The following is a 13,613-nucleotide window of genomic DNA, read 5'->3' as shown; positions in this document are numbered from 1 at the left end:
CACATACTATACCTACCCCATCATCATGTTGGTGTATCTATCGCCTCCCCGATACCGGTCGTCATAAACCTCCGGCCGATAGTACCAGTTCCTATCGTCGTAGATTGACCCCCGGCCGCCATAGTACCCATAGACGCCTCCCGGTCTTCCGCCATAGGTTCTCATGTCCCGATCAGCGTAGCCTCCGCCTCCACCGCAAGTGGCGCACCTCTGCTCCCGTCCGTAGCGTCCGTACTCGTCCCGGGCACTCCGATACAAACTGCCCAACGTCGGCCCGGTGACCAACTTCGATGACGAGGCCGACTCTCCAACGGTACTTTCCCCGATGCCATCGCCGCCGCGGCCACCATTCGATAAACTGGCACACGAACCACGGTGGACCAGAGCCACCGAGAGAACCAGGGCGCAGCTGACTAGCTGTGAAGCGAAATAGAACAAATGGAAAAATAACATTCAATAAAAGTGTAATCGGTGGATGGGTGGAAAGAGTGGTGCTGTTGGGTCAAATGCGCTGGAAGGTAGTTTGGCTGAAAAGATTAATTCTGTAGGACGGTGATGGTGGTGAAAAGCAGTGGGCTACAAATGTAACTCAATAGAATCGTTGTAACTCGATTTGGTTTAACAGTAAAATGGTTTAGTCACTGATGAGGGTGTGCTATGGTGGTTCTGATTGGTTTTCATTTTTTAGAAACAAATTTAAGAATCATTTCGCTGTACTTTTCTCTTATTTTATGTAGTTATGGTTCTATTTTAGAACTAAGTCTTTTTCCAGAAATCAAACAACAGTTTTCTTCTGACCGGACAAAAATTATAAAAAATATTAAACTTTCGTTTCTTTACTTTGTTAGTTATGATAAACGCCCGTTCTTGTTTTTCTACATCTTCCGGGCACCCGGAACCTACTATAGAGTGGTCATGACAGCCGGTAGTGTTGGAAATGCTTCGGAAAGCATACCCTTTGAAAATCATGCAGTTTGATGCCCATATCGATATGGTTCCAGATATGTTCCTAATTGGCCACTTCCCCCAGGGCATCTGGAACCTACTATAGAGTGATCTGTGCATCAATGGTTCTAAATATGCTGCTGGAAACATCATTTTGAAGGTTGATACCCACTTTGATATAGCTCCGGATTATTTTCACCAGATTGGAAATACAAACATGACTATCCAAGTTTTCTGGAGCCAGTTTTACGAAAATGGCCATATTTCTGAAGATTTCCAACGAATCTTAATGCGTCCGGCGGCATTCAACTTCCTATACGTTCTTGTTTCTAGGAAAATTGTAAACATCTTTCCAACTTCACAGCACAAAAATACAAGCGACCATTGGCGTAGGAACAGGGGGGGGGAGGCGGGGTGGTCTGGTCCCCTCCAGAATCATCCAGGCCCCCCCAGATTTTTTGATGATAGTAAAACTTAAAATTAAAATTAAAAATAATCACGAAGCTAAATCTTCTCAATCAATGTACTTGGCTCTTGTAAGGAACGAATGACCTTCAGGTTAAAGTCCCCCTCATCAAACAACAATAACGTGACTCTTGTTTTTGACAAAAATCTCTTCAGTGGTTACGTTATTTTAGAGAACACCATGCTTGTCTTACACAGCATCAGCGTGACGGTTCTGACTTCGGTGAAAGCTTAACCGTTCGGCTGTCGATCGATTGGTTACTGTTATAACTAGATTCTTGTTGTATGGAATTAGCGCAATTTTTCAAAATCTCATTGCAAAAAAACCGTTGTTCAAGCGTCAATTTTATTCCCAAAATTAGTTTCTTTTCTGAATAATGCACATTATGCTATTTTACCATAAAGCAGCATATTCACTGCCTTCTGATTTTTCATGTTTTTGGGATATCCTACTCTAGGTGTCAGGCAATAATGATTTCCCTAATGAGAATTCACTAAAGAGACTCTATAATGTTCGAAAAAATAATTGGAAAAATAGACAAACTTACTAGAGGAATTTCTCAAACAATGCATAGCGGGAATTCTTGTCGAAAAATAAGGCTGAACTTTTAAGGAGTTTCGGCATGGCCAAGTTTTTTTCAGATGAATGGCAGAAATTTAACCTGGTTTCCAATCCAAACAAATCTATCAAAAAAATCTTTGGTTGATTTTGATTCAATTTTATAGGTATTTTCACATGAATAAATTTACTAAATAATTCTACTAATTTTCTACAGATTTCAACAACATTTTTCAGAAAACTTTTCAATATTCTTTATAGAATTTTAGTGTAGTCAAATTCCTCAAGAAATATTGAAGGGTAGCTTTAGAGTTTTTGCAAATTTCTTGGAAAATAGTCAAGTAATGTTGTCGGACTTATTCAAAGCTCCATTCCTTTCATGTCTTCATTTTATTGGTAAATTGATTCCGGAGAATGTTCTCGGATTTACCTAAAAAAAATCTTTCAACAGTTCAGTATTCCCTCGCAATTCCTCCGAAAAATCATTCATTCTGTCAAATCTAATACTGAGACATTTTGCTGAAAGTTCTACTAGAAATTCTTCTGTGAATTTCTTTAAATATTTTTCCCAAAAATTTTATTACAAATTCTTCCGCAAAGTCAATCAAAAGTCCTTTAAAATGTGTCCAAAATACATCACAAATTGCGTCAAAAAATCTTCTATGTTTTTTTTTCTAGAAATTTTGCTCTAAATCCCCGGCTTATTCCAGAAATGGAAAGAAAATTGTTTTTGAAATTTCTCTTGCCTTCGAATCTTTAGAGGAAATTTGTTGAAAACCCCCATGAAAAAAAAAGATTTATTAAGATATTCATAAAGAAATTTTTATTCATCTTCCTTTCAACACTTCTCTACAAATAATTTCACCAATTGGTCGGTGTTCAGACAGACCGGATTAGATGATATTTTAGCCTTCTAAAGATAAGTAGAGGACTGTATAAATTTTGATACAGATGTGTTACGAAATTCATAAGCTTCAACATTACAGCAAACAAGGCAAATATTTGGTTATTCCAAATGCTTGAAGTACGTTTTCCAGAAATCATTCAGAAATACTTTCTTTAGGCTACCTAAACACCAATTGGTCGATGTTAGAATTGTTAGAATCCATATTCTTGGTTTGATTTTTTGTGCGATGCGAGGGCAGAATTTCTAGAGGCTTTCTGGTAGAATTCTAGCAAACCAGAGGTCAAGGAAGTATATATTTCAAGAATAATTTTTAAAGAAGATTTTGAAAGAACTTCTTAAAAAATTGCTTTATTTGTAAAATTATTAGAGGGGTTTTAACTATCCTGTAAATAACATTGTTTCTAGATTATAAATTATCTTTCATTGCACCGTTACCCATCTATTGTTCTACCTGATTCAACATTTTGTTGGTTTTTCCTTCTTCGCATGACGCTTTGAGGACGCTTAATAAGTACAAAAATCTTTCCATACTTCAAAAAGAAACATTTTCGAAGAATCTTAAAACTGGTAAAATAGAAAGGGTAAAAAATACAGAATGCGTATGGTTCTTGATTTCTGAAAGTCCATAAGGAATAACTCAACAATTTTTTAAGTAATGCAAAAGATTCCCCAAGTTTTAAATTCATTAAAATATTACATTATGAGTTCTACTACACTACATGTTCGGTTATGTTCTTGAAAATACCGGCAATATTTTCGCGTCAAACTTCTACAGTAGTACAAAAAAATCGATAAAAAAGTTTGTTTGGAATTTCTAAAGGTAGTGAAAATGAATTATTTCTACATCAATATGTTCACAGTAGTATCATGAAATTTTAAAGTTTATATAAAAAAAATATCTAAGATTTCAATTACACACATTCAGTATAAGTTCCATCCGTTTTAACACCAATCGTGTTCTATTAAAAAATCCGAAGAAAAAAGAAACAAAAATGTCTGTGGTAAATCCTTCAAGGACCTTTTAAGCTTTTCTCAGAGGTACATTGTCAACAAGTTTCAGAAACTCTACGGTTTAATTCTTGAATCTACGATAGGAATTTAGTATTTTTTTTCCGAATTATATTAGAGCTGCAATTATTCCAAAAATAACCTACAAAGTTCCTTCGAACATTTTTTTGTATGTATAGAAAACTGATATGGAGTGATGCGTAGAGGAATTTATAAAGCAATCGCTAAATATATTGAGATATTCCTGGAGAAGTTTTTGAACCAAAAAATGTAGAGTTTTGGCCAATTTTTGAATGTTATTTATGGAAGAATCATGAGATTACCATTCCGAAAAAAATGGAGCTATTTCTAGAGTCTGAAAAAATACTTGATAAATTTTCTGAAGAAATTCTTCGAGAATTTCATGAATAAATTGCAAAATCTTAGTAAATCTGATGAAAAATTTCTTCAATAAATTCCCTAGTTAATCGTTAGAGCTGTTAAAAGAAAAAAAATCTCTGGAAAGTACTGAGATAAATTTTTGGTAAATTTTTCGGGAGGATCCTAGGACAACCATAATACGGTTATCTAAGAAATCCTTTAACAATTAGTAATTACTCGGGAAAACTTTGAGTTTTTTCGCGGAAGAGTTTTTGAAAGAACAGTTGAACGTATTCCGCTAGTAACTTCAAAGAAATGTTAGAATTCTCTAAACACTTTTAGTTAGGCATTTTTGAAAACATAAAAAAATATTTTCGTAAGGGTTTTGAAGGCATGTGGGATGTTGCTGTGGATGTCTTTAGAGAAATCTAAATAAATAATTATTTGTGAAAAAATGCAGATAGATCTGCGGAAATCATGAATAACATTTTCCCAATTGAACTCTTCTTAATTGCTCATGATGTTTTTGTGGAATATTACGAGGAAGCCCTAGAGCAACACCAGAAAGTCTGCATAATTATTTTGCTTCAGCTGTTGGTGAACTCTCTGGAGAATTCGTGAAATGAATCCTTTCTTGGTGATCTTGAAGACATTTTTGGTGAGACTCTTTGAATTTTTAGTACCAATTTATGGAGAAACGCTCAGTAATTTCTGAACATTCTAAACAAATTATTTATAAACAACTGGAGGATACTTTAAAGTTACAATTGCAATTTATATTTGATAATTACGTACAGGGCCTTCCAGGAGAAATGATCAAGCATTCTCAGGTGGAATTCTTTGAGAATTTTTAAACAATCGAGAAATTTTATGGTGAGATCAAAAAGTCTGGGAATGATTTTCTGTGAGAATCCCAGGACGAACTGAGTGAAAAGGAGTTCTTGACGAAATCACTGAAAAGTACGAAAATAATTCTTGAAGAAATTCCCGTACTAGTTCTAAAAGGAATCTCTTCAAACCACATGGTTGATTACCAGAAAAAATTGTTGGACATTCCTTGTAAGTTTTTATTTGCAAGAATTCTTGAATTATTTTTCACTAGATTACAAAAAAATGAATCTTTTCCGTAGCGAAAATATAAATTTACAAATATCATTGATGCGCCGCGAAATGAGACAAAATAACAAACAAATAAAATCAATACAAATCTGTTAAAACTACGAAATTTGTTATTGCGACTGACATAACTTCCTTAAAACAAATATTTGCCAGGCCCCCATAGGCCCCCTCCAGCAAAAAATCCTAGCTACGCCAATGCAAGCGACAGAAAAAATGACATTTGAACATGACCTCGGAAAATCCAGGACATCTCGGGTGTCCAGTGGCCAATATGCATGGCCATGCAAGTTTCGGAACCTAGACCAAACTAGACCATCGACTGCTTCCGGATGCATTTAATTTCATCAATTTTTCATAAAGTTATAATAAATTGAATTTAGGCAAAATTCTGCTTATCTCAATCATTTTTCCTATCCCATGTATTTTAGCTTCATTGTTTATGCAACGGAAGGTCATATAATTGAAAACGAATAAATAATCTATAATGGAATTGAATTACGGTATATTATCTTGAGCCTTTCGTAGGCTTTTAATGTATTTAACACAAGACTAGCTGACCACATTGTCGACAGAAGCGGTTCTGCTTTGTGTAAAATAAAGGACGCTGTTCTGAGCCATGTTACAATATTAAGAGCCAGTTTGCGAGAGCCGCAACTGTTGGCCAAATTAAATAAAACAGGTATTGCAACGGAATTTATTTATTGCTAACTATTTTACAAACGTGAACTGAATGACAATTCTATTTATTTTTCCTCAATTTCATTACCCGGCTTGCTGCGATTTCATATTTCAAATTTCAAACATTTTCCAGTGGCACTATTTCTTGCATATACCAACACTCCTCCTCAAGAAATAAATACACTCCTGATCCTAACTACACTTTTGCAATTCCAATACGATAATACGGTCCCTCTTTAACTCCTGATACAATCAATTTCCCATCTTTCGAAATCTTACATCCATTCTCATCAAATGAAACTACGAATCCTTTTCGTGTTATAGTTGGTACGGAAACCAAGTTCACAGCCAATCCTTCTACAACCATCACTTTGTCCAATCTAATCTGAACGGAGGCGCCATCGCCATCAGTGGCTTTCATATTTCTTATACCGATTCGATTCGAATACAACACTTGTCCGTCAGCAAGGATTACCTTCTCCGGCTTCACTTCTTCGTGCCAGTCCAAGTTCACTCGTCATGTGCTCAGAAGCTCCGGAATCAAGGTACCAAATATCCCTCTCGCGTTTGTTGAATTGTTGCAAAACAAATTTGTCGTTTGGTGTCCTCTACCGCAGATTTGGCTGAATGAGCATTCCGCTTACCTTCATGTGGTTGCGATGATTCTCTTCTCAGATTCTTCAACAAGTCACAATTTCGCATCAGATGATCAGCACTCCCACAAGCGAAGCATAATCGCTTGAAATCCGGTTCGGTCTGGTTCCTCCGTGCAGCTTTTGCAACCATAGCAGTCGGCTCTTCAGTTTTCTCCTTCTCTGTACGACGGTCGAACTCTTCCAAAAGTTTGGTTTTGACAAAGTTTACTCGAAACACTTCCATTCGCCCCTGTATAGCCGATACTGTGTTCTCGTAAGAACTTGGCAAGCTGGCCAGCATAAATGCCCCTTTGACGTCCTCATCCAATCGACACCCAACATTCTCGATCCGCTCAAACAAGATCTCCAGATCCATCAAATGTTGACGCATATCTCCTCCTTCCGGAAGCTCCATCCTTGACCGTTTCTTGATCAGTGCAACTTTGTTGACGGAAGAATCCTTTACGTAGTAGTCCTTCAGCATTTTCCACGCAGCGTTCACTGTCTCAGCATCCTGGATGATACGCAACTGAGAATCTTCCACCAAATAACCAATAGTCTGCAAAGCCAGCTCATTTTTCGCCAGCCAGTCAGTTGTTCTTTGCTTCACCGGGGGAACTTCATCAATAACCTGTGACCATAGTCCTTCTCTGGTCAAAAATTGACGTGCTCGTATCTTCCAAATCTCGTAATTGTCGTATCCCAGTCGCTTGAAGTTCATTTTTGTGGCATCCATCATTGCTCAACTCTTACTCGTCCTTATCACGCGATACAACAATAAATGTCAAGGCAAAACTCACTTTTTCACTTTTACAGTTTTTCTATTGCAATTTTCCTGTTGCTGGGCCCATAACCTGTTGGCCAAATCAAATAAAACAGGTATTGCAACGGAATTTATTTATTGCTAACTATTTTACAAACGTGAACTGAATGACAATTCTATTTATTTTTCCTCAATTTCATTACCCGGCTTGCTTCGATTTCATATTTCAAATTTCAAACATTTTCCAGTGGCACTATTTCTTGCATATAACTTCTTGTATTGATGTTCTTCGATCAGGCTGAAATTTTCAGGGATTTTTCTTCTACTGTGGGTTTCCGTTTTTGGCAACAATGTCGAAATTTTAAGTTTCCAAAAACGGAACCGTGCCAAAATCGGAACCCATATTTTAAATTTCATTTTTAAACTATTGGCTTTTAAAACATCATTAGAATGTTATTGCATGATCCTTATGGAATCACATGGCATCGATACTTCGGAACGGTTCACTTCGAAGCAGTTTTCCGTAGGGTTGTCCTTTGTTATGAATCTATAGCCCCGTAATGTTAATTGTGGCGAACGTTAATTTATACGCCTAAAATCTTCGATAAATTTTTGAAGGCTTTATGTACACCATTTCTCGCGTTTTGTATCATACAGACGTATCTATAGCGATCGATTTCTCTTCGTCGATTTTCTCTTTGGATCAGTACACAAAATTCAATCGATGTTCGCAGTATTTCACGCTTTTCACGAAGGGCGATGAGTATTTCTACTGAATCTTAAATTGCAGTCAAAACCAGTCACTCGGCTGAGAGATTAGCCAAAGAGAAAATCGACGAAGAGAATTCGTACACTGCAGTTACACCCCTATGATACTGAACGCGAGGTTTGTATGAGTGGGCCTCGTAAAATCAATAATCGCATGAGTGACCTTTATTCAAAAACTCGGCACACTCGGCGGAACTTTTCTTAGAACAGTGTAAGAATACGAAAAAAATAAAATGTATAACTGCGTTCTTACGAAGGCGTATGTACATAACAAAAGCGCTGAATATTGCAGAACGGCATATCATTTTTTTAATTTGATGCATTTTGAAAATCAGTTTAACTTTTAAACTTCAGTGAAACATTTTACAAAATTCAGTAAGCTTAGAATTGTTTTTAAAATCTATGTTTCTGATAAAGTAAAGCATTTCATAATGAAAGACTGACTGCAGTCAAAAGGGCAAACATAAACAAACATAAACATTAGGTTATCCATAAATGCGGCTTGTAATTTTGTAGAATATAATTTTTACGTGAAATGAGTTATAACTGAGCTAATATATGTTTTACATTTACCTTATGAGATAACAATAATTTACATGATCCCGCTATGAAACCTCAAGAGCCTAATAGGAATCTTCAGGTGCCGAAAGGAATATACAGAAAAACGCTAGGTCTCTAAAGCATCTTGCTAGGAATCCGTAGAATCTCGCATAGATTTCTCGGGACCCCGCTAATGATTTGGCTAGGATAGGCATCTTTTGATTTCGCAGCGATATTGCTGAAAATTCTCAAGTATCCGATGAAAATCTTCAAAAGTTTATTATTATTAGGCTACCACTGGCATTCCTCAAATTCCTTTGTAAATCTGTTCTAAATCACCAAGATTGTGCCAGAAATACTTAAAGTATCACTTGAAATTCACATTAACCCGCAAGAAAATTACAGGACGCCCTAGCAATCTTAAGAATTTAATAGGAATCACCAGACTTTGGACATTATCCCCAATAACCAATCATACATTCTAAGGATCCCGCCAGAAACCCTTAGTGTCCTCTAGAAATCTGCAGATATCCTCAAGAATCCGTTAAAATTTCTAAGAAAACACCCAAGAACCGAGAATCCAAAAGGATTCTCATAGGCCCAGCTCATAAAGAACATTTTGTTAAAGTTCCTTGATTAAAATTTTATTTAGTATTCTAGGTCGTCTCTTAATAAAGATCAATATACATACCAATACCACAGACAAAAAGTTTAAACACTGTCAATCGTTTATATCGCACGCTTCAATGTTATTATTGAGAATAAAGTATAGTTTGGACTGTGTTCGCATTTGTTATGGTGCCGGTGGAATTCTTAAAAAAATAATAATAATTTAGGATTCAGTAAAATATGCACTCTTTTCATGGGTTAAATATTGACACTTCTGCAATTCTCTAGAATAACGCAATTTATTTAATGAAATTCCTATAAAGTTATGATACACGACATTTTGCTCTATTGATATCTATTACTGCGGTGTGTTTTTACATACGCAATGTATGTTCATCTATAATAATAACAACAGTGAGCTGAAAAGTTTAGACAAAATTTATGGTTGTAACTTTGTGTGAGTCATAGAATTTTTGTTCCTTTTATGTCGTTGCATGTGCTCAAATAAGCTGATCCAAATATGAAGAAAAGAGTTTTTTTAGTGTATCACCTACTGTCAGATTCAAGTGGGCTGGTCACTCAGTACGAATGCCTGAGAAAAGATATTGGTCTCTAGTTGAGATACTAGTGAAGATTATTGGCCTCATGAAACGCTGCGAATGCATAACCAATGACCATCCAGAAGTGAATAAGCGTGTACGGTAAACCTTACTAGTTGGTGAGATTTGGGATGAAAGCGACGAAAATGGAGCTCTGAAATGTGATCGGTGAGAATTTGACCTGTTATTCAAATGACTAAAGCAACAGACACGAAAATATTTACAAAAAAATTACAAATTTTAATGGTTTTCAAAAATGTTGCCAAAAACGGATCCATTTTGTTGCCAAAATCGGGGGTGCCAAAAACGGAGCATGCCAAAAACGGAATCCCACTGTATATAAAAGAAGATGTTTTGCAAAATTTTAGATTTTTATATTAGGGGAAAACGGGACAAAATGACTCCCAATGATTTCGTGACATGAAATGCAAAACATGCAAAATCACAAAATCTGATATAACTATAGTAAAAGTGCACGGATTATGTTGAAATAATATATACGTTATATAAACTTTAAGATTGGCATGGTATTTGGATTTTGAAAGTACTTCAAATCGAGAAAAATGAGTTTTTCATAAAAATTTTAGTGATTTTCAAATCGATTTTTTTCTTGCCAACCCAACTAGGTCAAAAATCTAAATATGACGTCTTGTAAGGCAACTCATGAGCTTTCATTTGAGGTGTAATTCGAATATGCCGTATAAAAAATTGAAAAAAAAAATAAATTTAGAGGTGCATGTTTTCTGTATTGTTCACAATTTCGTGAAAATATTGTAGTTCTTTCAGTTTTGCAAACTTGTTAACCGTAAATATGAAAATACTTTAAAATCATAAAATGTACGGGTCATCATGATGAATTTCAAGTAAAAGTAGAAAATTTATTTTTTATGTATTCTACGCAGTTTGTGAATATTCTTCTTCTTGGCATTACGTCCCGACTAGGACAGAGCCGGTTTCTCAGCTTAGTGTTCTTATGAGCACTTTCACAGTTATTAACTGATAGCTTTCTTTGCCTTAGTTGCCATTTTCGCATTCGTATATTGTGTGGCAGGTACGATGATACTCTATGCCCAGAGAAGTCAAGGCAATTTTCATTACGAAAAAATCCTTGAACGACCGGGAATCGAATCCAGACACCTTCAGCATGGCTTTGCTTTGTTTGAATAAATCCATACGATCATCATACCAGCAAATAATCTATAGGTTATTAGGTTGCTGATTAGAAACATTGTAGGACTTGCTCTTGTGTTTTTAGTACTACAAATCAATTGACCTACAAAAAATTTGACCTGAATCTAGAAGCCCATGCAGGTGCCAAAATTTTATAAATTGAGCTTAGGATAGCTCTGGAGTAGCTACAGAGATTCATCCAGAATTTCCTCCAAGGATTTGCTCCAGGAAATTCATCCAGAGATTTCTCCTAGGAATTTCTGTGGGAATTTTCTCTAGATATTCCTCGCCGAGGATTTCCTTCAGAAATGCCTCTGGAGAAATTCCAAATATTCTTCCTGGAATTTTTTTGGAGCTCTACAAGGAATTCCTTCGCATTTCTTCCAGGGTTCCTCCTTTTTTTCGGAATTTCTCCAGGAATTATCCAGAGTTCCTCAAATAATTCCTTGGAAATGCTCCAGAGTTCCACTAGGAATTCTTCATAAGCTACTTCGAAAAATTCCCTATATTCCCTTCGAGAATTTCTGCAGAATTTCTCAGGAAATGCCTCAAGAGTTTCTTCGGGAATTCCTCTAGACTTCCTTCCCGGAATTCCTCAAGAGTTCCTCGTAAAGTTCTTCCGGAGTTCCTCCAGGATTTTTTCAAATCCTTCCAGAAATTATTCCGCATTTCCTCAGGCAATTCCTCTGGATTTCAATCAGCAATTCCTCGGAAATTTCTCCGGATTTCCACTGGAAATTCTTCCAAAGTTATTTCAAAAAATCCTTTGGAGGTATTCTAGCTATTCAGTTATTCCTGAAAAGTTCCTCTGGAGCTCCAACGCTGGCTCCTCCGAATTTCCTCCTTAGTTTCTCCAGGAACTCCTCTAGAAACGCCTCCGGAGTTCCTCCAGAAACACATCCGGAGTTTCTACAAGAACGTCTCCGAATTCCTACAGGAATTGCTCCATAGTTCCTCCAGGATTTCCTTTGGAGATTCTCTAGGAACTTGCCCAGGGTACCTTCAGAGTTCCTTCGAGAATTCCTTCGTAGCTTTAACGATAATTCCTTCTGAGTTGATCCAGAAATTCCTCCGGAGTTTTTCTAGTACTTCTTCTGGATTGTATTCAGCTTATCCTCCAGAGCTCCACAGGGAATTCCATTGGATTTCCTTCATAGCTCCTTTTGGAGTTATTTCGTAGTATTTTCAGAAATTCTTCCAGGATTTTTTTCCAGATTGCCCTCGTAAATTCCTCAGCAGATCTCCAGCAGTTCTTCTGGAGTTCCTTCAGCAATTTGTCCGCAGATCCTCCAGGAATTCCTTCAGAGTTGTTTTGGGAATTCCTCCAGGAATTCCTGCAGACTTCCTTCTGGAAATCCTCCAGAGCTCCACCGGGAATTTTTCAAGTACTCCGTCATCCAAGTTTCTACAGGAATTCTTTCGGATTTTCTCCAGGAATTCTTTCAGAGTTTCTCAAGGAGTTCCATCGTAGTTTCTCTAGAAATTTCTCCAAGAATTTCCAAAATTTTTGCCGGTAACCCCTTTATGGATCTAGGAATTCTTTCGGAGTTCCTCCAGAAAATCTTCGGAGTGCTTCAAGGAGTCCATTTGGAGATCCTCCAGAAATTTCTTCAAAGTTCCAAGACACCAATCCCGGGTCGAAACGTAGGGCAAGTTATAAACCTCGTTTCATTTTCCGAAGACTGCGTAGCCGTTAAATCAGAACGATTAAGAGTTACAGTCAAACCCCGCCAGATTCCTCCAGGATTTCCTCCATAGTTCCTTCAGGATTTTTTTCGAAGTTTCTCTAGAAAATATTCCGAAGTTCCTTCGGTAAATCTTTCGATGTTCCTCCAGGAATTCTTTTGGAGGTCCGCTACGAATTTCTTCAGAGTTCCTCATGGAATTTTTGTCGGAGTTCCTCAAGCAATTCCTTCAGATTTGCTCCGGAGATTCCTTTGGATTTCCAGCAGGTATTTCTTCGGATCATTGTTAAAATTCGGAGTTTTTCCAGGAATTTTTCAGAGTTCGTGCAGTAATTCATCGGAAATCCTCCGGAGTTCCGCTTGGAATTCCTCAAGAACTACTCCGGAAATTCCCCTAGATTTTCTCCGCGAAATAGCTTATGAGCACTTTCACAATTATTAACTGAGAGCTTTCTTTGCCAAAGTTGCCATTTTCGCATTCGTATCTCGTTTGGCAAGTACGATGATACTCTATGCCCAGGGAAGTCAAGGAAATTTCCATTACGAAAAGATCCTGGACCGACCGGGAATCGAACCCAGACACCTTCAGCATGGCTTTACTTTGTAGCCGCGGACTCTAACCACTCGGCTAAGGAGAAGGAGACTAGGGAGAAATTCTTCCAAAATTGTTGCAGTAATTCTTCTGAATTCCATCATAGCGACTTCATACGAACTCAGGAATTTTAGGATGAGGTCTCAAGGAATTCTTGAAGGAACTCCCTACGAAAATTTTGAAGAAACTCCTGGGAAAGGAATCCTCAGAA

The 13,613-nt window shown here is 37.0% G+C and overlaps 1 protein-coding gene across 9 annotated transcripts in view; it reads right to left on the bottom strand.

The window, feature by feature from the left end:
* Positions 1–13,613, bottom strand: part of LOC5577554 (trithorax group protein osa) — a 194,547-nt gene that overhangs the window by 100,697 nt on the left and 80,237 nt on the right. For all 9 annotated transcript variants that reach the window (XM_021840980.1, XM_021840984.1, XM_021840986.1 and 6 more), the window contains one exon: positions 17–417. In XM_021840980.1, the coding sequence (XP_021696672.1) occupies positions 17–417 (401 nt within the window). The remainder of the gene's footprint in view (positions 1–16; positions 418–13,613) is intronic.

Source organism: Aedes aegypti, chromosome 2, assembly GCF_002204515.2.
Source record: "Aedes aegypti strain LVP_AGWG chromosome 2, AaegL5.0 Primary Assembly, whole genome shotgun sequence".
In the NCBI taxonomy this organism is placed as follows: domain Eukaryota; kingdom Metazoa; phylum Arthropoda; class Insecta; order Diptera; family Culicidae; genus Aedes; species Aedes aegypti.
Note: the sequence above shows the minus strand (reverse complement) of the source record. Positions and strands in the feature narration are given on the sequence as shown.